The 24520-nt window shown below is 40.1% G+C and overlaps 1 protein-coding gene across 2 annotated transcripts in view; it reads right to left on the bottom strand.

Moving 5' to 3' along the window:
* Positions 1 to 24520, bottom strand: part of LOC149219941 (gamma carbonic anhydrase 2, mitochondrial-like) — a 258423-nt gene that overhangs the window by 64688 nt on the left and 169215 nt on the right. The window contains exon 2 of one of the 2 annotated variants that reach the window (XM_089384570.1): positions 19381 to 19524. The exons of the other annotated variant lie outside the window; for it this stretch is intronic. Within the exon in view, the coding sequence (XP_089240696.1) occupies positions 19381 to 19524 (144 nt within the window). The remainder of the gene's footprint in view (positions 1 to 19380; positions 19525 to 24520) is intronic. 2 annotated transcript variants of the gene reach the window in all.

Raw genomic sequence — 24520 nt, 5'->3', positions numbered from 1 at the left:
AGCATTGGAATCACCTGCACCATGAGTCAAATATCACTGCAGCATTCTTGACCTCAATTTTTGTGCCTTCATAGGTATCCAAAGAAGGGTCAGGCTATCACAAGTTATGCCACTAAGTTAGCAGATAAATGCAAGATAAAGAAGCATAAGTGGAACTATGTACATGGTCAACAATGAGCATTATGAGATCCTCTATCCTTAGCTTGATGACAAGGTGTTATGCATTCCACTAGCCATGTCTAATAACAACAGGGCCTAAGACAAAGAAGGCAATTATTGGGATTCATGGGTTGTTTATGACATACCTCCAACAATTAGTTGGCCTAAGTTAATGGAAAACAACCCAGATCCTATTGTTGCCACATGTATTTAAGCCTTTACTACTATGTTTTTTCTGTTTGTAGTTTTACCCTTGGAGGAAAGCACATTTATATTTTGATTGCCCTTATATATAAAAGCAATTGATATTTGGACTTTATTGTGGATTATGGGAAAACTAGTTGCACCTTTTTCCAATTTGGGGAAATCTCTACTTGTTGAAAAACATTTATTTTGCTTCTTTATAATTTGATTGCGATGGGTTGTCACCCTCTAAAATGCTTGTTAAGTTATGGTAGTTCTATGCTTATGACAATTTACTTCTTTTCCTTATTATATTCCACAGATTAGCAATCACATGTACATAAAGTAAAGTGCAGATAGAACATTAAACGATCAACAGAAAACAAGCCAAGACAAGAGACACAAGATGTGGCGGCTAGCCAGGGACAAACCCCACAATGTGTGGGGAAACCCTTTGATCAAATCTTCTTTTATCTTCAATAATTCAACAGAGAGAAATAGTACAATAAATCTGATTCATATCAGCAGTAGCAAACCCTAGATCAGCAGCATCAGCATTAGTGGCTTCATCATCAAACTAGGGCAAATGTTATCTCACAAACCGACCATCAGATCGGCTTGATTCCACCACCAAAAGTTGCGGCTTCCAGAGGAGGTTCAGATGAACCTACAACGTAGTTCAGATGAAAAGATCTTCTAGTCCACGCAAGTCAATCTTTACTTTTGCAGTGGCAGCTTCAGTTTCAAAAGCTTCCGGCTTCAAACTAGGGCAGTCGATATCTTGCAAACCATCCGTCGAATTGACTTGATTCACCAAAATTTGTAGCTTTCAGAGGAGGTTCAGATGAACCTAAAACGCAGTTCAGATGAGATCTTCTAGTCCACGTAGGTCAATCTTTACTGCTGCAGTTGCAGCTTCAGTTTCTGCAGCTTCCGGCTTCAAATGTGTGAGGGAGAGACCTTTTTTTGTGCAGTAGAGAAGAGACTCTTTTCTGTGCAGTAGAGAGAGAGAGATGTGATGAGATGAGTGAGTCCAAATGAGGAAAAGTCCTCCTGTATTTATACACAACGTTGGTGTGTGCTTCTGAGCCTACATGAATTGTAGGTCGGCTTGATAATAATTCCATAATCAAAATAAATTCATATCTCCATGAATACTTATCGGAATCGAATGATCTTTATATCAATCCTACACCTCTCGACGAGAGGAATCTAATAAAAATATTATCAGCCATGAATAAGATGGCCCACATGAAGTTTTGCCCTAGTTTCCAATTTTGACACTCCCTCTCAACTAGGGAGAACTTCATCTGCAATCTGTCTATCAGTCGTTACTATTCATCCATCAAATGCACTGCCCTGTACAGCGTGACCCTTGCCTTGCTCTGCTCTATTCTGCCTGTTCTGCTTTGACTTGTTCTACCCTGTATTGATATGTACGGCTCTGCTCTGTTATGCACTGCTTTGCTTTGTTCTATTCTGCTCTGCGTCTGTCCATGAAGACGAAGAAATAATCGAGGATGTATCATACTGACTCAAAGTCAGTCTCAGAGTATGTACGATTGGTCCCAAACCAGTCTCAACCAACCTGAAGTCAGCGTCATAGTGAGTACAACTCCACTAGTCCCAAACCAGTATCATCCTCCATTGACTCAAGGTCAGTCTTAGAGTGCGTACCACTGGTCCCAGACTAGTCTCAACCGACTCGAAGTCAGCTTCATAGTAAGTACCACTCCTACCACTGGTCCCAGACCAGTATTGCAGTCTCAGAGAGTGTACCACTGGTCTCAAACCAGTCTCAACCGACTTGAAGTCAGTGTCATAGTATGGTACAACTCCTACCACTGGTCCTAGACTAGTATCATTGATCCCAGATCAATGGAGGTCATCCTAGCGTAGGGAGTATGGTAGATACAACGATGCGTCCATCGGTACTACTATGGTCCCTAACTTCATTTCCCTGCTCATTGATCAGATGAGAGGTACTTCCCATGAGTCCCATACTGCATGGGTAGGATGCCTTGACAGGAGAACTAATCAATCCTGTCCTCACAAGAGAACACATCAATCCTGCTACAATTGCCATGGAGAACACATCAATCCAGGCCTCACAGGAGAACACATCAATACTACTACAATTGCCATGGAGAACACATCAATCCAGGCCTCACAGGAGAACACGTCAATCCTGCTACAATCGCCATGGAGAACACATCAATCCAGGCCTCACAGGGGAACACATCAATCCTGTTACAATCGCCATGGAGAACACATCAATCTAGGCCTCACAGGAGAACTAATCATCCTGGTACACAGGAGAGCGAATCATCATGTTCCATAAGAGAGCGAATCATCCTGTTCCATAAGAGAGCGAATCATCTTGTCCCACAAGAGAGCGAATCATCTTGTTCCAGTGTGCACCACGAGGGGAGGGTGAGTCACCCTGTGGTAGTATGTTGCTCTAGTAAGAACCGCAAGCCCTCAAAGCTCCCAGAGCTCAATGTATGCAACATGCAGGACCCTTGTACAAGGGTTTCTTGACGACTCCAAGTCGTTTGGGAAAATCACAGATTAGATCTTTCCTCGGGGCTTTGACAAGGTGTATCAACCTGTACATCATCTTAATGCGATGGAGCCTCCTTGCTCATCGACTTACCATATCCCAGATGATGTCTATCTGCTGGAGCAATCGACAAATACAGGATTCTTCAATAATCGAATCCCACCTCTGGTTGTTATAGAGAATCATAGTGGTATCCAATGTAAATCCAAACAGCTCACTGAAGAGCTTTCGCAACCAAACTGCCTCACAATGCTAACTGCAAAACATATGTTCGGACGGAGGTTCACCAAGAACATCAATGCGAATGAGTTTATGAAACTCAGAGGCATTTCCCAAATCTGGTCCGACATCACTACCATATAACTTCTGAAAGTTAAGATCCTCGAGGTAGTCACAGGCTTGCAGTCCATCATACTGAATCTTTCCAATATCTTTACCACATATTTTCCTTGAGATAGGAAAATTTCCCTTGGCTTCTGCCACACTTCAAGTCCTTGGTCCTTCATTTCAAATTCAGAAGCCAACTCCCTCTTACATTTGTGAATGAGAGGGTCTGCACCTGTTAGGAAGAGGTCATCCACATACAACACCAGTATGAGAGGCTTGTCATATTCAACCTTAAAGTAAAGGTTAGGATCAGATTCATTCCTAGTAAATCCCAGCTTCATCAAGTAGCTATCGATCCTCTCATACCATGCTCGGGGTGCTTGCTTCAACCCATAGAGAGCCTTCTTCAACCTGCATACATGAGATTTTCAATCCTAAATCTCAAATCCTTCGGGTTGCTCCACATAGACCTCTTCTTTGATCGAACCATGCAAGAACGTGGTCTTGAAATCCATCTGATGTAGGTTCCATCCTTGTGAAGCCACAAGGGCTTTTGATCAAGCAGATAGTCGTATATCTGGCAACAGGTGCAAATATCACATCATAGTCTATACCTTTCTTCTGGGAGAAACCACAAGCAACAAAACGAGTCTTATACTATTCCGTACTTCCATCTGCTGCAACTTTATCTTGTAAAGCCATTTTGAAGTAACAATTGTCTTATCCTAGGGTCTGGGAACTACTTCCCAGACATCATTCTCCATAATGGTCATATCATCCTTCCATACTTTATGCTTGACGGCATTTGAGAATGATGAAGGCTCATTTTGTATGATTGTGCTCATGATGGTCAGTTATCCCTGATACCTATTAGGTTTCTTACTTTCACGAAGGTTCCTCGGGGTGCAGCATGTCCTTCATCATCAGGTATCCCCCTAAGCCATGAAGGCCTCTTCCTAGAAGAGGGAGGCTCAGGTGGATAAATAAGATCCATGGGTGCCTCCACATCAGGCATCATCTATCCATAGAGACAGCTTCCACAATCGTACGGTTCTTCCTTTCCGCCACACCATTCTGCTCAGGAGTGTGTGGCGTAGTAGTCTCCCTCTTAATGCCAGCCTCAGATATGCCTGAGTGAACTAGTTGTAATATATCAGAGGTCTTGCTTTGACTTGAAGGGAATGGTCCCCTTTTGAGCTTTCCTTTGACACATCCCGAACATACACCTTCTTTTTCTACTCAGAATTCAGGCATCCCTGTTACCATATGTCTTACATTAGGTAGATCTTTGTAATGAAGGTGGGCAAACCTCCAATGCCAAAGTTCGGACTGAAGAGATGTGTCATAAGACATGACACCTACCTGACTTTCATTGACCTGATATAATGAATCAACACGAAGCTCAAGTGTAAAGGCATCTTTAACATTATTTTTCGATACGCGTGCCTTTCCATCCCTGAAGGTTACCTTGTAGCCTTTGTCTTCCATTGCTGAGATGGACAACAGGTTCTTTCGGAGGTCAGGTGCATTTAATACATCCTGGAATTTCTAGCCTTCTTGAATGCTTGTCCTCTTCCCTGATTCCCAGCTCTCCTCTTACCTTTGCTATTGAATTTGTCATTCCTTTGATTGCCATCAGAGGGATTTTAATTATCGTCCCAGTGTGAGTCGTTTCTATCAAGGCATTCCCTTGCATAGTGACTTACTTTATTGCAAATGTAACATCGTCCTTTTCTTCCACCCTTAGGTCCAGCGTTTCCTTTTGATTTAGTCCCGGAATTATTTCTTTTATTAGCATGAGAAGAAAAAGCAGCAAGAGGAATTTTAGGCATGGGCATTTCTTGCTCTTCTACCCTTGTTTCTTCTTGGATGCATCTAGCCATTAATTCCTTAAAACCAGGAATTACATTATTGTTCAGAAGAGTAGTCCTAAACACGTACCATTCAGACGGTAATCCTCCAAGAGTTGTGAGTGCCATTTCTCTGTCAGTAATAGTCTCCCCAATAGATAGGAGATCGTTCTTGATCTCGGTGATTCTTAAGAAGTATGCTTGCATACTCTTATCTTTACCCTTCTTGATTTCCCTCAGCTTATTTCTAAGAAACAAAACTTGATTTGCATCATTAACTTTAAATAAACTCACCAGTCTATCGTAGATTTCCTTGGAGGTGTCTAGTTCAGAGATGTAGGCCACCAAGTGCTTGTCGATAGAGTCCCAGATGATCTTCTTTGTTTTGACTTCTCTGTTTTTCCATTTGTTCCAGGCAACAACGAATGCATTTGATGAAGGCTCAACAATATTGCCTCTTACATGGTCCAACACTCCTTGATCTTCTAGGATAGCCTTGCCTATCTTCTCTTCGGTGATTGCTCTTGCTCTTGCTCGGGCTTTGTCTTCACCTCAGCTCTGATACCATGTTAAGTTATGGTAGTTCTATGCTTATGACAATTTACTTCTTTTCTTTATTATATTCCACAGATTAGCAATCACATGTACATAAAGTAAAGTGCAGATAGAACATTAAACGATCAACAGAAAACAAGCCAAGACAAGAGACACAAGATGTGGCGGCTAGCCAGGGACAAACCCCACAATGTGTGGGGAAACCCTTTGATCAAATCTTCTTTTATCTTCAATAATTCAGCAGAGAGAAATAGTACAATAAATCTGATTCATATCAGCAGTAGCAAACCCTAGATCAGCAGCATCAGCATTAGTGGCTTCATCATCAAACTAGGGCAAATGTTATCTCACAAACCGACCATCAGATCGGCTTGATTCCACCACCAAAAGTTGCGGCTTCCAGAGGAGGTTCAGATGAACCTACAACGTAGTTCAGATGAAAAGATCTTCTAGTCCACGCAAGTCAATCTTTACTTTTGCAGTGGCAGCTTCAGTTTCAGAAGCTTTCGGCTTCAAACTAGGGCAGTCGATATCTTGCAAACCATCCGTCGAATTGACTTGATTCACCAAAATTTGCAGCTTTCAGAGGAGGTTCAGATGAACCTAAAACGCAGTTCAGATGAGGAGATCTTCTAGTCCACGTAGGTCAATCTTTACTTCTGCAGTTGCAGCTTCAGTTTCTGCAGCTTCTGGCTTCAAATGTGTGAGGGAGAGACCTTTTCTTGTGCAGTAGAGAAGAGACTCTTTTCTGTGCAGTAGAGAGAGAGAGATGTGATGAGATGAGTGAGTCCAAATGAGGAAAAGTCCTCCTGTATTTATACACAACGTTGGTGTGTGCTTCTGAGCCTACATGAATTGTAGGTCGGCTTGATAATAATTCCATAATCAAAATAAATTCATATCTCCATGAATACTTATCGGAATCGAATGATCTTTATATCAATCCTACACCTCGCAACGAGAGGAATCTAATAAAAATATTATCAGCCATGAATAAGATGGCCCACATGAAGTTTTGCCCTAGTTTCCAATTTTGACAATGCTCAAAATACATATTGCCACATTATCCAAAGTAATTTAAAAAGCAATTTTACAATATATATACCTATGCAATCACAAATGTTATTGGTTTATATTTCTATTTCATTTGTTGCCTGCGATCAATTTATCCTCTATCGTGTTTAATGTTTAAAATTCCTAGGTGAGTGTATGTATTGCAAGTAGATGTCTAGATGACTATATGTTGCACATAGATATCCCCTCCGGAGATCCCATGTATCTCCTACTTGGTTGATAGGAGATGACTAGGGGCAACAAGAATGTGTAAGAATGGGGGAAGGCAATCCATCAAGAAACCAACACACCATAGGAGACATGTAACATACGCAAACCAATGGTATTTTGCCTTGAGGAATTGATAAGGCTATGGTCTTCAAGGAGCAATAAGCAAGATAAGGGTAACAAGTAGTAAGAAGAATCCCTGATCAAGGGGATGTCATTAGCAATATTATGTAGGAATCAAAGTGATCATGTACCAAGTAGTAAGAAGAATTCCTAATCAAGGGGATGTCATTAGCAATATTATGTAGGAATCAAAGTTATCATGTGTCACTCCTAACAGCCTAAGTTAAGCTCCACTTGAAAAATCCAAGAAAATTGGAAATCAAAGATGCGCCCCCATGTCAATCATCAAGCTCATGTTCCTAAATGCCACATCAAGTAACTATTATGATAAATCCAGCCTAGATTCATTAGAAATCTAGATCTACCAAGCGCCGAGAGGAATCAAATCTATTTTCACTCTAAAAGAGGTTTGCACCTCAAGATATTTGATCCCTCTCGATGCTTGGCAAAACCATCGGTTGTCAAAACCTGGAGCCCAAAAACCACCAACAATAAATTGATTGTTTTACCTCAATTTTATTTTAATTATTAATTTTATTTTTTTAATTTTATTTTATTTTTATTTTTTTGTAATTTGACCGAGTCAAAATGTTGAGATAATATCATAATAGGACAAGACATTACAACATCTCTTCCATACTGGGTTGGAGAACGCCTCTCAATACAACTACATTTGTGTTGCTAAATGATCCAATTAAAGAATACTCTACAAAGCATATAACTCATGAATAGTATCTTAGCATTACACTACTTAAATAATATGATTCTAATTTTTAGTGTAATCTATATGTTCCAAGGATAAACTCATTTGCAATGTATATATAGATAGACTTTTATTAAAGCATCCACGAGATCAAGGATAGAGAGGGCAAATTCAATGTACTTATATCAACTTCTTCAAGAGAGTTTCATGCAACAATACTTATTGGTCTGTATATACGCCAATTCCATATGGTCCTCTACCATATTGCCAAAATCCTAAGGTACACCATTTCATCTTGCAACAACTAATTACATTAGTTTGTCTAGAACTTTGTGAGTTGCTTCTTCATCGTCTTTGTATAGCCCACAGTACCTTTGATTTCATCCTCTGCAACTCCTACTCGATTTGCAAGAGATGACTAGGGGCAACAAGAGAGTGTGGAAATGGGAAAGGTCATCCATGTAGACGCCCACAAACTGTATGAGGCATGTAACATTTGCAAACCAACAATCGTTACAACTCAAGAAACTAGGTAAGGTTATGATCTTCAAGAAATAATAAGCAAGATTGGGTACCTAGCAATAGTAAGATTCTCTAACTAGGAGTATGCCATCTGCAATATTAAGCAAGAATCAAGTGATGATATATCACTCCGAACATCCAAAGTTAATCTCTAGTTGAAAAAGCTAAGAAAAATGGAAATTAAAGATGTGGCCACATGTCAATGGAAAGCTCAAGTTCCTAATGCCACATCAAATAACTATTATGATAAAACTACAACTTGTTATGGTTAAATGATCCACATAAAGAAAACTCTACTTAGCATTACGCTTCATGAAACAATGTAGTGTAATCTACATTTTCCAAGGATACACTCATTTGCAATGCATTTGCAATGTATAGATAGATAAACTTTTATTAAAACATCCATAAGATCAAGGAAAAATAAAGCAAATACGATGAACTTAAATCCAACTCTCCATTCTTTTCAAGAGAGTTTCAAACAACATTACCTACTAGTATGTGTATGGTGTTGATTCTTGCATCCCATTTAAAAAAAAAAGACTCTATTATCTTGCATAAATCCTAATCTTATGCACAATGTTCAACAAGGCCACGTCCCACAGGTTAGGAGCACACCCTTCATGCTTCTCATGCCCCCAATACAAGGAGGCAATAAGCAAAATGTTTCACTATACCCCACACTCAATGAAATGAACAAGGAACCACTTCACAAAATGGGGGGCTCTTCAACACCCCCTCCCCAAAAAAAAGGGCCATATTTTGACTAGTTTCATCACCTCGTAGAGTCTATATATTCGAAGGCTTGTCTTTCAAGTGGGGCAGGTGTCCCTTTGTTTTTTCCAAAGTTACAAACTCAAGAAAAAACCCCAAGTACTTCGCTTCATTTCGAGGATGGTACATATAGTAAATCATAGATTCATCGACGCACAAGGTCAAGTCAACAATAAGGCCCAGAGCCATACAATAATATAGTCATTATCAGCTTAACATGTAACTTATAGGAATAGAAATTAGGTTGGGAGGATAACACTTCATCCAAAACCACTCAAGTGGGACAAGTATCTCTATTTAAATTTTGGCATTTTGTTTTTCTAAGACCATTGCCTTAGTTGACCCCAATGGGCACGCTCAATGTTGATTTTAGAGGTCTCTTGGTTAATTTGGTCAATGGCAGTGTTGCGGGGGAGCGCCCCCCCCCCCCTCGCTCCCGCTCCCGATCCGTGCTCCGGGCGGGAGCGACTCGGGAGCGGGTCGGGAGCGCGCTCCCTAAAAAAAAATTCGCTCCCTGCCTTTTCGGGAGCGTTTTCGGGAGCGATTTGCCTTTTTTGCATTTTTTTTTTTGTAGTAATGTTCGAAATGCAATTTTTTTTGAAAGAAACAAATAGTTTTTGAGTGGGGCAACTTAATGATCAAGTCTAGGTCCTAGTATTGATATGTTATTCATGGTAATGTTAAATTCTTAAAGTAAAAGTGACATTTTCTTTAATTTTCATTTTCATCCTTTTACTTAAATTTTTAACATTACCATGAAATGACTCAGGATGTTTGAGAGTGGTTTCGTCCTCATTGGATTTCATATGGAGAAAGTAGAATTTTAGATTTCATTCAAAATCCAGCAGACTTATCAGTTTTTCAGGATTTCAGGATTGGGGGATTGCAATGTTTCCATTGAATTTTGTCATGTATTAGGGTATGGAACTCATATTTAATCAAGAGTACCAATCCCTCTATGTACCTTGATGTTAGTGACATTGGTTGTCGAACTCCTCTATCATGACCCTTCTAAAAATGTACGCATCACTCAAACAAAATCTTGACTTGACATGCTATGCTTTTTCTATCTTATGTTAATGCTTAGAGGGTGATATTAATGACAAAGATCCCTATACAGATACAAAGGTAATGACAAAGATACCTCTGGATATTAATGCTTGGAGGGTGATATTAATGACAAAGATCCTGATTTTGCAACAAGACTAAAAAATTAGACATTTCTCGTGGTGGCAAGAGGCCCAAGCATAAGAAATAGATAATAGATTTACTTCTCTTTTCTAGTTTCTAGTAGCTTTTATAACTATTGACTCTTTCATATTTATTATGATATTTTTTTAAACAATATATGACAATTTAAGTTTGAAGTTGGCAATTATAACTCATTAGTAATGAATTATGAATATGATGCTTCATGAAAGTTGAAAGTTGTTTCATTTCATTTCATTTTATAACATTTCATTTCATGTTAGATATTATTTGTTGTAATGGTTACACTTAGCTTACAAGTACAACTTTGGTGATCAATGATGATAAATGTTATATATTGAATTTTGAAAGCTTGAAACTTTAAGATTGATGAATCATGAGACTCAATATGTTGTATGTTACTATGTTACTAACTTGCGGACGTGGTTGATGAAGATTATAACTTCTAGATGATTGTTGTTATATGGTTCAATCTATGCTTTTTTATGTTTTTTATATCTAATTCATCATTCTACATGTTTTTGTTGACATATATGTATCAAAAATTAAAAAATATAAAATATATATATTTTTAAAAAATCGCTCCGGGATTCGCTCCCAAACTGGGAGCTTCTGAAAATGGTCGCTCCCGCTCCCGCTCCCGCTTCCGCTCTCGCTTCCGCTCCCGCTCCCAAGTAACATTGGTCAATGGACATCTCTCTAAGTCGTCTTCCCCCTTTCAAGAACTCCCTAGATATGCCAAGTCACATCCTTTGACTCAAGAAAGACCTAAACCAAGCTATCACAGAGAACATTTAAAGACAACATATCCAAGTCACTTAAATCACACCTTTAGAGGGCATCAACTTAAAGATGGATTACTATGCTAAGAACATTTTGGAGCTCATCGATGGTCTTATCCTCTAACTTTCATATGTTAGCAGACACAAGATGCATGCCCATAGGATCCCCCTTGATTCGTTTCAAGCGGGCTCTTATAAAGACCAAACTGAGACACATCGCCACCACTTGTAACCAAACAGGGTTTGCTAGTGATGCCATTTACAAGAGTGAAAGATGGTGGAGCATCTCATTTCCAATGCCCCATCTACTTTTAGATCAAAGAGAGATACTTTTGCCTATTTCCAAACTCCCAATGCTCCCTTTCCATCTTTCGATTCCATGATCAAAGATGTCTTCATGAGGTAAGTATTCGGACATAGATCCATGGCATGTCCCATAAGGAGGCCTTTAGGAAGGTCATCTCATAATTTTCTGTTGTATCCTTTAATCGAGGCAACAAGCAATAGGTAACAATCAGTGTGACCCCACTTTACCTCTCGAACTCCCCTCCCCCACAAACAAGGGGTCAACCTGCCTCGTCAAGACCCATGAGGAGATGGCACTCAAAGGCAAAATTCATACACCAGCAATGCAGCAAACAATTCAATGCTATGCGGTCCCAAACTCAAGCTCTCCCCACCTACCTCACCACCCTCAGATTCACTCAAGCAACCAAGCTTCCATAGAGAGTTTCTTCCCCACAACCTTTGATGATAAAAGAGTTTGGATTCCTCATTGTTAAATTTGGACAACTAGGTCCAAACTCCATGTTCTGATGCTCAGATTAAGAGGCTAATATTTTTGTTGGATTCCTCTTTCTGAGAGGTGTAAAATCCATATAAAAATAGTCTTAATCCGATGAGCAGAACTTATATTTTGAATTTATTATTCTTAATAAATTATATGTGCAAAGGTCAGCCAGTTTTGTAATGTAGGCTCACATGCCCAACAGATGTGTCACACACCCTCATTGATGGATATATATATACAGGAAAAGTTGGAGAGAATTTAAAAACAAAAAAACATAACTCACATCTTCCTCTCTCATCCTAAAAAGTACAAGCTACCTGGAGGACGAATTTCAGCCACACGTGGGAAGGACGAAGAGGATTTTTCTGCTGCTAGGGTTTCTGCTGCTAGGGTTTCGCAGAAGTTTGACCAGCATTGACTTTGGTCAACGCTTGGTCCAAACAAGCTGAAAACTTGTGGGAGGTTCGATTTTTGAAGGCCATACTACCTGGCACAAAAATCGAGGTCAAAGGGTTGACCGTTTTGCTGCTGCATTGACTTTTAGCTTGCTGCCCCTGCGTTGACTTTTCAGGACAGCGTTGACTTTTGTAGAACTGACTTGGGTTGACTCATCTACTGGTTGGAGGGTTGTTGTGACACATGCTGGGCTGGCTGACCAAAGGAGACTTTGCTGGTTGAAGCATCCTGTTGACCGCCAAAACAAACACATACATTTTTCTTGTTTCTGATTTGTCTTCTGTAAGATCTGCTTATATGTTCTATCTGCATTTTGCTTATCTACTTGTATGATTGCTGTGAGAAAAGTGAAATTGCTCTTAGCATAGAACATCTACAAAACTTTACATGGTATCAGAGCTGAGGTGAAGACAAACTCTATCTATAGCAATCATCATCGAAGGAAATGGATTCCTCTAAGCTTGAATTCAAGGAGAATGACAAGCTGACTGGAAGTGATGACTTCCATGCCTGGAAGATGTTATTAGATCTCAAATTAGAAGATCATGATCTCCTAGATCATGTGACAGGGAAGATTCAAGAACCTCCATCAAATGCCTCTGCTGCTGTTAAACACAAGTATAAGAAGGGAGAAATCAGAGCAAAATTGCTGATCAGGGAATCCATAAATAAGAGTCTGGTTGCCTACATATCTGAACTAGGCACATCCAAGGAGATGTATGACAAACTGATACTTATGTTCTGAGTAAACAATGTGAACCAAGTGCTATTCCTCAAGAACAAGTTGAAGAATATGAAGAAGGGCCGAGACGAGTCTATTCAAACTTTCTTTATGAAGTTGACCGAAACCAGGAACAATCTGCTAGCTATTGGGGAGACAATAACTGATCGTGAGATGGTTCTCACCGCACTTGGAGGACTTCCATATGAATGGCAAGTATTCACAACTACCATTCTCAACAATAATACCATCCCTAACTTTGATGAGCTTCTGTCTAGATGCATGCAAGAAGAAACAAGGATGAAGGAATTTAATAATGAAAGAAATGCTGCCTATGTTGCTCATTCCCGAAAGAAGAACTCTGGTGGTTCCAAGGACAAAGGAAGGACTAAGACTCAAAAGAAGAAGGGTAAATGTTTCACCTGCCATAGGACTGGACACTATGCTAGAGAATGCCCCTTCCAAAAGAATTCTCCCGATAGTGACGACAACAACAACAACCGAAGGAATGGGAATCAAAGAAATGACAAATCCAAAGGAAAGAGGAAGGCTCACTTTGAAGGAAACCATCCACCTTCTAAAAGGACCAGAAATACCAGGTATGAGGAGTCTAATGTTGTTGATAAAAGAAATGAGTATATTCTAATATCTGCTCTCTCAGCTGCATCTCCGCCCGACACTATGGATGTCTGGCTAATCGATAGTGGTGCCTCAAGACACATCACCGGATTCAAGGAAGCACTTTCTGACATGGTTGAAAGGGATACTAATCTAGAAATTATCCTTGGGGATAATGCCACTTATCCTGTGAAAGGGACCGGGACTGTGACCCTCCACTTGTCTCAAGGACAAGTCCTCCATCTACAAGATGTACTCTATGTACCCAAATTGAAGAAGAACCTTGTGTCTGTATCTGCCATGGAAGACAAAGGATTCAATGTAACTTTCTCTGATGGAAAGGTACTCATGTGGAAGAAGAGCTTCAAGGAAGCTATCTCAATTGGTTTTAGAGTTGGTACACTCTACCAGGTTGGAGGGAGTCCGTTGGGAGCTATGACTTGTGATACTATCCGTCAAACCGAACTATGGCACCGAAGATTTGGACACCTTCATTACAAGGCTCTTCCCGAAGCAAGGAAGGTGGTGACAGGGATGCCTGATTTTGGAAATAATCATAAAGGTGTATGTAAGGGCTGTGCTGAAGGAAAACATACAAGGGGACCTTTCCCCTCAAGTGTCACAAAGACATCTGAGATATTGCAACTGGTCCATTCTGATCTTTCTGGTATGTTGCCTGTAACATCCCTGGGGGGATGTTCTTACTATATGACATTTACTGATGACTTCTCTCGCAAAACCTGGATATACTTCTTGAAGAAGAAGGATGAGGCTTTCATGTGGTTCCTTACCTTCAAAGCCTTCGTGGAAAATATGACCGGAAAGAAGATCAAGATTTTGAGGACTGACAATGGCACTGAATATGAGTCAAATGAATTCAACGACTTTTGCAGAGAAGCTGGCATTAAGAGGGAGACTACCACTGCATATACTCCTGAGCAGAATGGTGTTGCTGAACGCAAGAATAGGACTATTGTGGAAGCTGCCCGTGCCATGCTATGTGACCAGGGTCTTCCAAGTTTCTGTGGGGAGAAGCTGCAAATACTGCTGTGTACATTCAAAACCGATGCCCTCATTCCGCTTTGGACTCCAAAACTCCCGAAGAGGTTTTCTCTGGTAAGAAACCTGATGTCTCACATTTTAGAATTTTTGGATGTCTTGTCTATTTTCATGTGCCGAAAGAAAAGAGAAGTAAGCTGGATGCTACTGGGAAGAAAGGAATGTTTGTGGGCTACAGTGAGACTTCTAAGGCATATAGAGTCTATGTACCTGGTCAAAGGGAAGTAGAGATAAGCCATGATGTCACTTTTGACGAAGATGCTTCCCTGAAGAAAGTAGTAGATCTTCCTAGATCTGAAGAAAACCATGAAGAAAGACCTGGAAATCTGGAAGAACCCCAGGATGAGACTATGCCTGATGTTGAAGGGCCAATGGACCCTATTGATCCTTCCCCTTCTCTAGGAAAGAGGCCATCATGGCTCAAGGACACCCTCGAAGATGCTGAGGGTCATGCTGCCCCAAGGGGAACATTCCAAGAAAGCAAGAAGCCGTGTAGATACCAAGGGTATCTAGCTGCCATGAGTACTATTATACAATCTGAACCTGGATCTTTTGAAGAAGCCATCAAGCATCAAGTCTGGAAGGATGCTATGCATGAAGAATATGAGGCTATTATGAAGAATGATGTCTGGGATGTGGTCCCGAGACCGAAGGACAAATCTGTTGTCACTGCTAAATGGCTCTACAAGATTAAACATGGATCTGATGGGAGTGCTGAAAAGTTTAAGGCAAGATTTGTTGCCCGTGGCTTCTCTCAAAAGGAAGGAATTGACTATGACGATATATTTGCACCTGTGGCTCGATATACCACCATCCGATCCATCATAGCCCTTGCTGCTACGCAAGGATGGAGTCTTCATCAGATGGATGTCAAGACCGCTTTTCTGCATGGTGCAATAAAGGAAGAGGTGTATGTAGAACAACCTCTGGGATTTGAAGTTCAAGATCGAGACACTTATGTCTGCAGGTTGAAGAAAGCCCTCTATGGGTTAAAGCAAGCACCCAGAGCTTGGTATGAGAGGATGGATAGTTACTTGATGAAGCTGGGCTTCACTCGAAGCAATGCTGATCCAAACCTTTACTTTAAGGTTGAGGAAGGAAAGCCTCTCATTCTAGTGCTGTATGTGGACGACCTCTTCCTGACAGGTGATGACCCTCTCATTCATCAATGTAAGAGGGAGCTTGCTGCTGAGTTCGAGATGAAAGACCTAGGACTGATGCACTATTTCCTAGGCCTGGAGGTCTGGCAGAGACCTGGAGAGATTTTCCTTTCTCAAGGAAAGTATATTGTGAAGCTTCTGGAAAGATTTGGGATGGTGGACTGTAAGTCTGTGTCGACACCAATGGAACTCAACTTTAAGAAGTTGAGTGGCAGTGCTGCAGGGCCTATCTTGGCCAATCCTACTGAGTATCGTCAACTCATAGGAGCTTTGATGTTCTTAGTGAACACCCGTCCGGACATATGTTTTGCAGTGAATACTTTGAGTCAACAGATGGTTGAGCCTCATCATTTTCACTGGGTTGGTGCCAAGAATCTTTTGAGATATCTTCGGGGCACGATAAACCATGGGCTGAGATACACTGCCGGGAGTGTGATACTCCGGGGATATACTGATGCCGATTGGGCTGGCAGTGTGGTGGATCGTAAGAGCACATCTGGATGCTGTTTCAATCTTGGTTCTGCTTCGATCTCATGGATGAGCAGGAAGCAGAAGTCGGTGGCTTTGAGCACCGCGGAGGCCGAATACATTGCTGCTAGTATGGCCTGTTGTGAAGCAGTTTGGTTGAGGAAGCTCTTTAGTGAGCTGTTCCAACATGTGCTAGATACCACTGTAATACTCTGTGATAATCAGAGTGGGATTCGTATGACTGAGAATCCTGTGTTCCACGACCGATCCAAGCATATTGATATCAGGTACCACTTTATCCGGGATATGGTACAGCGAGGCGCCGTAAGGCTCGATCATATAGGAACTGATGAGCAGGTCGCGGATATTCTCACTAAGCCCCTGGGGAAGGTCCCTAACCTTCCGTGAGAGTCTTGGTGTCGTGGAAAGACCCTATGATGTGGGTCCTGTTGGACGATGAGCTCTGGGAGCTCTGGGGGGCTTTGGGGATAGCTTCTCGGAGCTATAAGCACTCATAATGCTTCTGCCCCACCCTTGTGATTATTGAGCTGGTTCGCCACTCATTTAATCTGTGCCCCGTATGCATCCTACCCATTGAGTTCAGGGCTCATGGGAAGTACCTCTCATTTGGCCAATGAGGTGTGGAAAAGCTAGAGACTATTAGCAAAGACTGATGGACGCATCAGAGATTGCCGTACTCTCTATCTAGGATGGCATGGTCCAACCACTTGATCTGGGATCAAGATTTGTGAGGTCTGGGACCTCTGGACTGATTATGTCAGTCGGGGAATGATGTCTTTGTGACTAACCCACTTATGTTCTGAAATAAAGAAGCCAGCAAAGCAAGTTTCGGCGGGATGACTCACGATGTTAATTGCACTAATAGATGGAGTTCTCCCTAGTTGAGAGGGAGTGTTAAATTTGGACAACTAGGTCCAAACTCCATGTTCTGATGCTCAGATTAAGAAGCTAATATTTTTGTTGGATTCCTCTTTCTGAGAGGTGTAAAATCCATATAAAAATAGTCTTAATCCGATGAGCAGAACTTATATTTTGAATTTATTATTCTTAATAAATTATATGTGCAAAGGTCAGCCAGTTTTGTAATGTAGGCTCACATGCCCAACAGATGTGTCACACACCCTCATTGATGGATATATATATACAGGAAAAGTTGGAGAGAATTTAAAAACAAAAAAACATAACTCACATCTTCCTCTCTCATCCTAAAAAGTACGAGCTACCTGGAGGACGAATTTCAGCCACACGTGGGAAGGACGAAGAGGATTTTTCTGCTGCTAGGGTTTCTGCTGCTAGGGTTTCGCAGAAGTTTGACCAGCATTGACTTTGGTCAACGCTTGGTCCAAACAAGCTGAAAACTTGTGGGAGGTTCGATTTTTGAAGGCCATACTACCTGGCACAAAAATCGAGGTCAAAGGGTTGACCGTTTTGCTGCTGCATTGACTTTTAGCTTGCTGCCCCTGCGTTGACTTTTCAGGACAGCGTTGACTTTTGTAGAACTGACTTGGGTTGACTCATCTACTGGTTGGAGGGTTGTTGTGACACATGCTGGGCTGGCTGACCAAAGGAGACTTTGCTGGTTGAAGCATCCTGTTGACCGCCGAAACAAACACATACATTTTTCTTGTTTCTGATTTGTCTTCTGTAAGATCTGCTTATATGTTCTATCTGCATTTTGCTTATCTACTTGTATGATTGCTGTGAGAAAAGTGAAATTGCTCTTAGCATAGAACATCTACAAAACTTTACACTCATTCTTGTGTTCCCCCAAGATTATACGATTAGGCCCTCCCAACCCCAACCACTCCTTGAAGAATATCACTCTTATGCTCCCCATAGAATCATACAGCCAAGCCTTCTCAAGCCTAGCCACCCCCAGAAAGATATCATCCACCAGTGCATTGGCCCTTTCCCTGTTATTGATCGCTTCAATAAGAATAGTTCCCTCACTCATCCTTAACGACCAGATCTAGCTCTCGCAGACCATGACACCTCTTTTGCAGCATCAAGAATATATGTTCAGCACCATGACTTTAATGTATTTACACCTTATTTTACATATTATTTTAGCAAGATTTTCAACTTTTAGCTAGAAACTTAGTATTTTATCTTTTCTGCTTGCAGTTTTGATCAAGGAGTTGCTTATGCACATCCTCAACAACCAGATCTAGCTCTTGTGGGACATGACACCTCTTTTGTTCAGCATCAAGAATGTATGTTCAGCACCATGACTATAATGTATTTACACTTTATTTTACATATTATTTTCAGCTAGATTTTTAATTTTTAGCCAGACACTTAGTTTTTTATCTTTTCAGCTTACAGTTTTGATCTAGGAGTTGCTTATGCACTCCCACTTTGTACCTACACTGGATCTACTCTTTTGGTTCCTTTGATCATTTGTTGAACATTAATAAAATTATCTTATCTTAACTTAAAAAGCTCTGCGCAGTGTAGTCAAAGCCACTTACTTTTCTTATAACAAAAGACTGCAAAACTTAACATGACAAAGAAACAAACATATGAGACCTAGGAGTTGCTTATGCACTCCCACTTTGTACCTAAACTGGATCTGCTCTTTTGGTTCCTTTGATCATTTGTTGAAAATTAATAAAATTATCTTATCTTAACTTAAAAAGCTCTGTGCAGTGTAGTCAAAGCCACTTACTTTTCTTATAACAAAAGACTGCAAAACTTAACATGACAAAGAAACAAACAGATGAGATATGAGTGACCAAAATCTACTTTTTTTGTAGAGATCTGTCCTTCAAAATCTTGGTCGAGATTTTGAATAATGATAGGAAAATTAATTGATCGAGATCTTTAAAGGAGATAGGAAAATGAGATGTTTTTAGTACAAATTTATTCTTCAAAATGAAAAATTGCATAGCACGATAGTCCAAGGTGCCCAAACTATTATCTGTAATCTACCCATTTATCTCAACATACAAGGATAGAGTTTTGTATCTTAGATTCCTCAATATTTGTTTGATCTACACATTTTTGACACAATCATCAAAATGATCAAAATATTAACTAGTTAAAAGAAAACCCACCTCTAAGAACAGAGCCATACCAAATGGATGATCCTTGGCCCACTTTTACATCTCCCATAACAGCTGCACTTGGAGCAACAAAGACATCTCTGTGCAGACTCGGAGCTTTTTCAAAGATGTTCATCAGTGTTCTATGCCTCGATACTGCCAAAAACAAATATCACTATTATTTGATATATTGACAGATCTTAGAAGCATTAATGACATATTATTTCAGCCAAAAATATCACACATATATCTTATTTATCTTAACTAGACATCATATAATTCAAAATACCATACAGGACTGAAACGAATGTAAATCTGTTTCATTCAAAATCAAATTCAATAAGGCTAGTTAACTGAATTTAGCATTCGGTGAAAGGAAGGAAAATTCTGAGATGGTAAGCATGAGTTTCTAACTTTCTAATGCACTTTGCCCAGATGGTTCTTCAAAGGAAGAGGGTTCCAACTACCGCATCATTTAGGATATTAGCAGTCCTTTCTCACTGAATAACCGGCAAGAAATATTTTTTAGATTTTAACGAAAAGAGGCAAGGTTTCTGCCAAAGTCCAACCAGAATAGGTGTTTCAAAAGGGCCAAAGAGAATCAAGTAGCTATGTTTCAAGAAATGGTACAGCTACCATTTCTTGAAGAAACAATCCTAAGTCAAGATCTGGAGTTGTGGTGGAACACCCATTTAATAATGAATGCTTCTCTGCCCGTGATTTAAAAAGCTAATATAAAAACGAAAAACAATAGGAAACAAAGAAAAACACCTACACATTGTGCTCTGAATGTGGTTTTATTTATAGAATTAATACAACGCATAAAGTGGATTATTTTAGAGTGTTTAAAGGATTAAATAGATTATTTACAATGTTCAAAATATAACATGTATAACATAGGCAATGGTGGGGTTCTCCTATCATGAACCGCTCTAAACCCTGCTTCCCATTCTGCCATTTCCCATTTCTCATTTCTGCTGTCAGGCTAATCATAAAGATGGATGCAACAGTGGTTGAATCAAACATCTAGAAGACATAGGACCATGCATTGATTTGTACGTGTTAAAATTGGCAACTAGGGCCAAACTCCACATGGGTCATCTTATTTATGACAGATGATATTTTTTTTTGGATTCCTCTCTCAGAGAGGTGTAGGATTGATCTAAAGATCATCCGTTTCTGACATGTACAAATGAAGTTATGAATTTATTTTGATTATGGTCAAATTGTCAAGGTTGGCCAGCAAACTTATGTAGGCTCAGAAACCCAACAGTCACGTCTATTCATCCTCAACGTTGCATATAAATAGAAGGTGACTTAGCCTCATTTGGACACACTCATCTTCACACTTTTCTCTCTCTCTCTCTCCTCACTGATTGGGTACAGATTTCTGGGCCTCTCTCTCTCTCTCTCCACACATCTGAAATTTCAGGAGGCCGAATTTCTGGACAGTTTGACCAAGCATTGACCAGCATGTGTTGACCTCCTTTGACTGCGTTTTTGTGAGGGCTATCTCTGTTTGGGCAAGCCACATTTCTGGGCACAGAAATCGAGGCTAAACGTTGACTGTTGACCAGCATTGACTGCAGCTAGGGCTGACCACAGGTGGGCTGTTTGACCAGACTTTGACTGAGCTGAATTTGACTGTTTTGAGGGCTGTTTCATCTTGCTGTTTGGAGGCTGAAGTTGCTGAAGTTGTTGAGGGTCAAATCTGCCCTGTTGAGCAGCATTGACTTTTCTGGTTAGGGCTCTTTTACTGCTGTTACAAAATATCAGATTTGTAAATTGTACTCTCTCTCTCTGCTGAACTATTGAAGACTATAAGAAGAATTGATCAAGGATTTCCCCACATTGGGGTTTGTCCCTGGCTAGTGCCGCATCTTGTGTCCTCTTGTATTGGCTTGTCTTCTACTGTTTATGTTTATGTTCTATCTGCATTTTACTATCATGATGATGTGATTGCTAATCTGGATATTGATATTGGGCAAATAAAGAAATTGAAGTAAAATTGCTCTAAAGCATAGAACATATCATCATTGCCTAAAATTAACAGTACGCTTATGGGGCTCTTTGTCTTAATATAATTCGATTTAAAATTGTGCAGTTGAGTTATAGAAAACAAGGTTGGGCAGGCTTTTTGTTTGCTGTATTTTTTTTAAATTAATAAAGAAGAAAGAATTATATTAATGTCTGCACAGGACCAAAGCAGGTCAAAGGGACTAGACAATGTAGTACAGATAGAGAATCTATAAGAAGAAGAACCTTGTAGCAAGAAGTCAACATAGTCATGAGTAATAAGACCCTAACCAACACATGAAACAGAGGAGGCATCAGCATCTCAGTAAATCACTGCAAGAGCAACAATGCTAAGCCAAATAATGTTTTCCACAGAGGGACCTGAGCTAAGAGGGTTCAGTTGTTCAATCCTGTGGCATGTCAGGAACTCCTTACAATGGCTCTCCTCGCATCCAAGACTGACAAGTGTATCCAAGCAAAAAGAAAAAAGACAGTGATGTGCAACTACTCACAAGGATTGAGGTGGAACAAGGAATGGTAGTTGAACCTTTCAGAAGGAAGTAGAAACCAATAAGACAAGGTGATCTTGTGGTCACTGCGTTGGGGGAGAGGGCAATACTACCTCATGGACCTAAGACTGTCTAATCCTATAACTACAGTCTCTCTTGAAAACTACACACCTCCAGCAGCTATATCTGCTAGAAAATGAGGTGATCTAAAGTTTAAGCCATAGATCTACAGGAACCCTGCAAGGTTTGTAGTCTAAAAGTAGTAGCCTCACAAAGGTACAAAAAGCCAAACATCTATAGTCTGGACATTTAAAAAAAACAAGGGTCCCTCCAAAATGTCTATGGAGACAATCAAATCAACCCCCTGATCTTCGAGTATAAAGGAAACTTGAAAAATAAGTTCTCCTCCCTCTCTATCTCCCTACGAGAGCAAGGAAGACAAATCTTGTTCTACAACTGATTATCGTGATCAATCTCGACCTGTAAATGGTGGAAGTGTACCCTCAACTGGCCTAGGAGGATCTTAGGGTGGCACAACCATTGTTTCAGCAAATAGTCAAAATTATCAATGAGGCCATCAACAATCTATAAGTGCTCATCATAGAAGGCCCTCTTAGGGTTCATATGCTTTGGGGGTAAACCTAGGTGAACTAGATGAATTGTCCATAAATATCCTCTCTAATCACCTTATTAAGATCATCTTTTGAGGGAAGAAGGTGGTAAAGGGTGTCCAATCAACAGTTATAAGGGATGGAGTTGAACAATGGAAGCGGACAGGTCTCTGTGCACCAAACTGTCTTTATCCATAAATGTTCATGGAAGCTATCTCCTCAGAAGAATAGACAGCTAAATGGGATCTGTCACACAACCTGGGATTGAATCGCCCAAGGACCAAAACGTATAAAGATAGAAGATAAGTGCTCCTTCATAGAAGGTCATCTTAAGGTTCAGAGGTTTCAGGGGTAAACCTAGGTGATCTAGATGAATTGTCCATAAATAACCTCTCTAATCATCTTATAAGATCAGTTTTTCAGGGAAGAAGGTGATAAAGGGTGTCCAAGTAATATTTATAAGGGGTGGAGTTGAACAAGGATGATGCCAACAAACCAAAGAAGCCTACAGATCTCTGTGCACTAACATTGTCTTTATCCATAAATGCTCATGGAAGCAATATTTTCAAAAATATAGATAGCTAAATGGGACCAATCTCACAACCTGAGATTGAATAGTCCAAGGACTGGAGCTTATGAAGATAGAAGATAACTCTAAAAACATTCTTTAGAAGAAGGGGATGGTAGCTAATTCAGCTTGCACAATATTTTGAGGAATGGATTGTTTCAAATAGAGCATAATGATTTGGTTCCTCTCCATACATGCTCAGTTTCTTGCTTATTTTAATATTTTCTGGTGATACACTTTTGTGGACATACATTGGACGTCAAAATGATTATCTTATCTATCTATATTTTCTCAATTATTTGTGAGTTGGCAACAACCTTTATGAATATCTGGGGTGGGACTCCATCCTCAAGATGGTAAAAATGCCTGTCTCTTTTTAGGATAAACTACATTTATTAGCAAACCTGGAGAACCTGTGGGAAATGCATAGTGCCAACAGAAGATTTTTTAATAACTGCAAAGAAGTGGAGATCATATAAAGACATGAGAATTCAACTTTTCTTGACTTGAATCCAAAGGGAAAAACATGCAATAGACTTGTAATAGTTTAGACCCATATCCTCATGTAATAAAGAAACTTTGTTCAAATAATACATTGTGGACAGTCTTGATTATAGCATACAAAGACGAACATTAAGCCAAGGTCGAGAAAAGCTCAGCTCTACTCTTAAACTAGATGTATCAAGAAAACATTACGGGATTAATTGGCTCTTCCTATCAGGAGTCTTAAGTCTAATTTTAGTGACAATTATGTGAACTGGAAGAAGGGATGCATTTATGATTTCCTCAACAGGGTTCTGACTTTTGGGTGTCAGCTTCTACAAGGGCCTGATACCCCTACCTTGCACTTAGCTCATCAGAAGCCATTGCCTCAGCTAGCTAGTTTGAGCAGCCCCGAGTGAAGTTTAGAAGAAATATTGTGGTTACCCCACAATTGTCAAGTAGGGGTGTGTTTCAAGTGCCTACTGCATAGAAAGTTTCTTACTCGAGGTCTATTGCTTGGGAAAGGGTATAATGGCCCTTCTAGAGAAAGGGTATAATAGCCCTTCCTGGGAAAGGGTATAATAGCCCTTCAAGCCCGAGTCTAATGAGTACATTTTTATTTTCAGTTTAGAAGTATTCAATATGCCCTTTTAAAAACAAATAAAAGTAGCTCTCAGGAAAATGGAGAAGTTCTTTTATCAGCTATGGATTTGCAGAAGGAACTCTTGAAGCTGAAATGTACTAATTCATTTTAATTGTAATCGCCTTATTTCTTTCATCTACTGCCTCGTGAAATTTCAATATCATATTGTACACAATTTGATACAATATACATGTGGTTTTGGCAATAGACCCTCTGTGTTTTCTGGTGATTAATGTCATTTAGTTGTTGTAGCCTGTGATTATTATAAGAGATCCTACGGGTGAAACTACAAAAGTTTTAAGAAATCATTCAAACCTTTGTC

Source organism: Pinus tabuliformis, chromosome Q (assembly GCF_031772625.1).
Source record: "Pinus tabuliformis cultivar Carrire ecotype Pingquan chromosome Q, CPIR1, whole genome shotgun sequence".
Taxonomy (NCBI): Eukaryota; Viridiplantae; Streptophyta; class Pinopsida; order Pinales; family Pinaceae; genus Pinus; species Pinus tabuliformis.
This window is presented reverse-complemented; position numbering and strand designations above follow the sequence as displayed.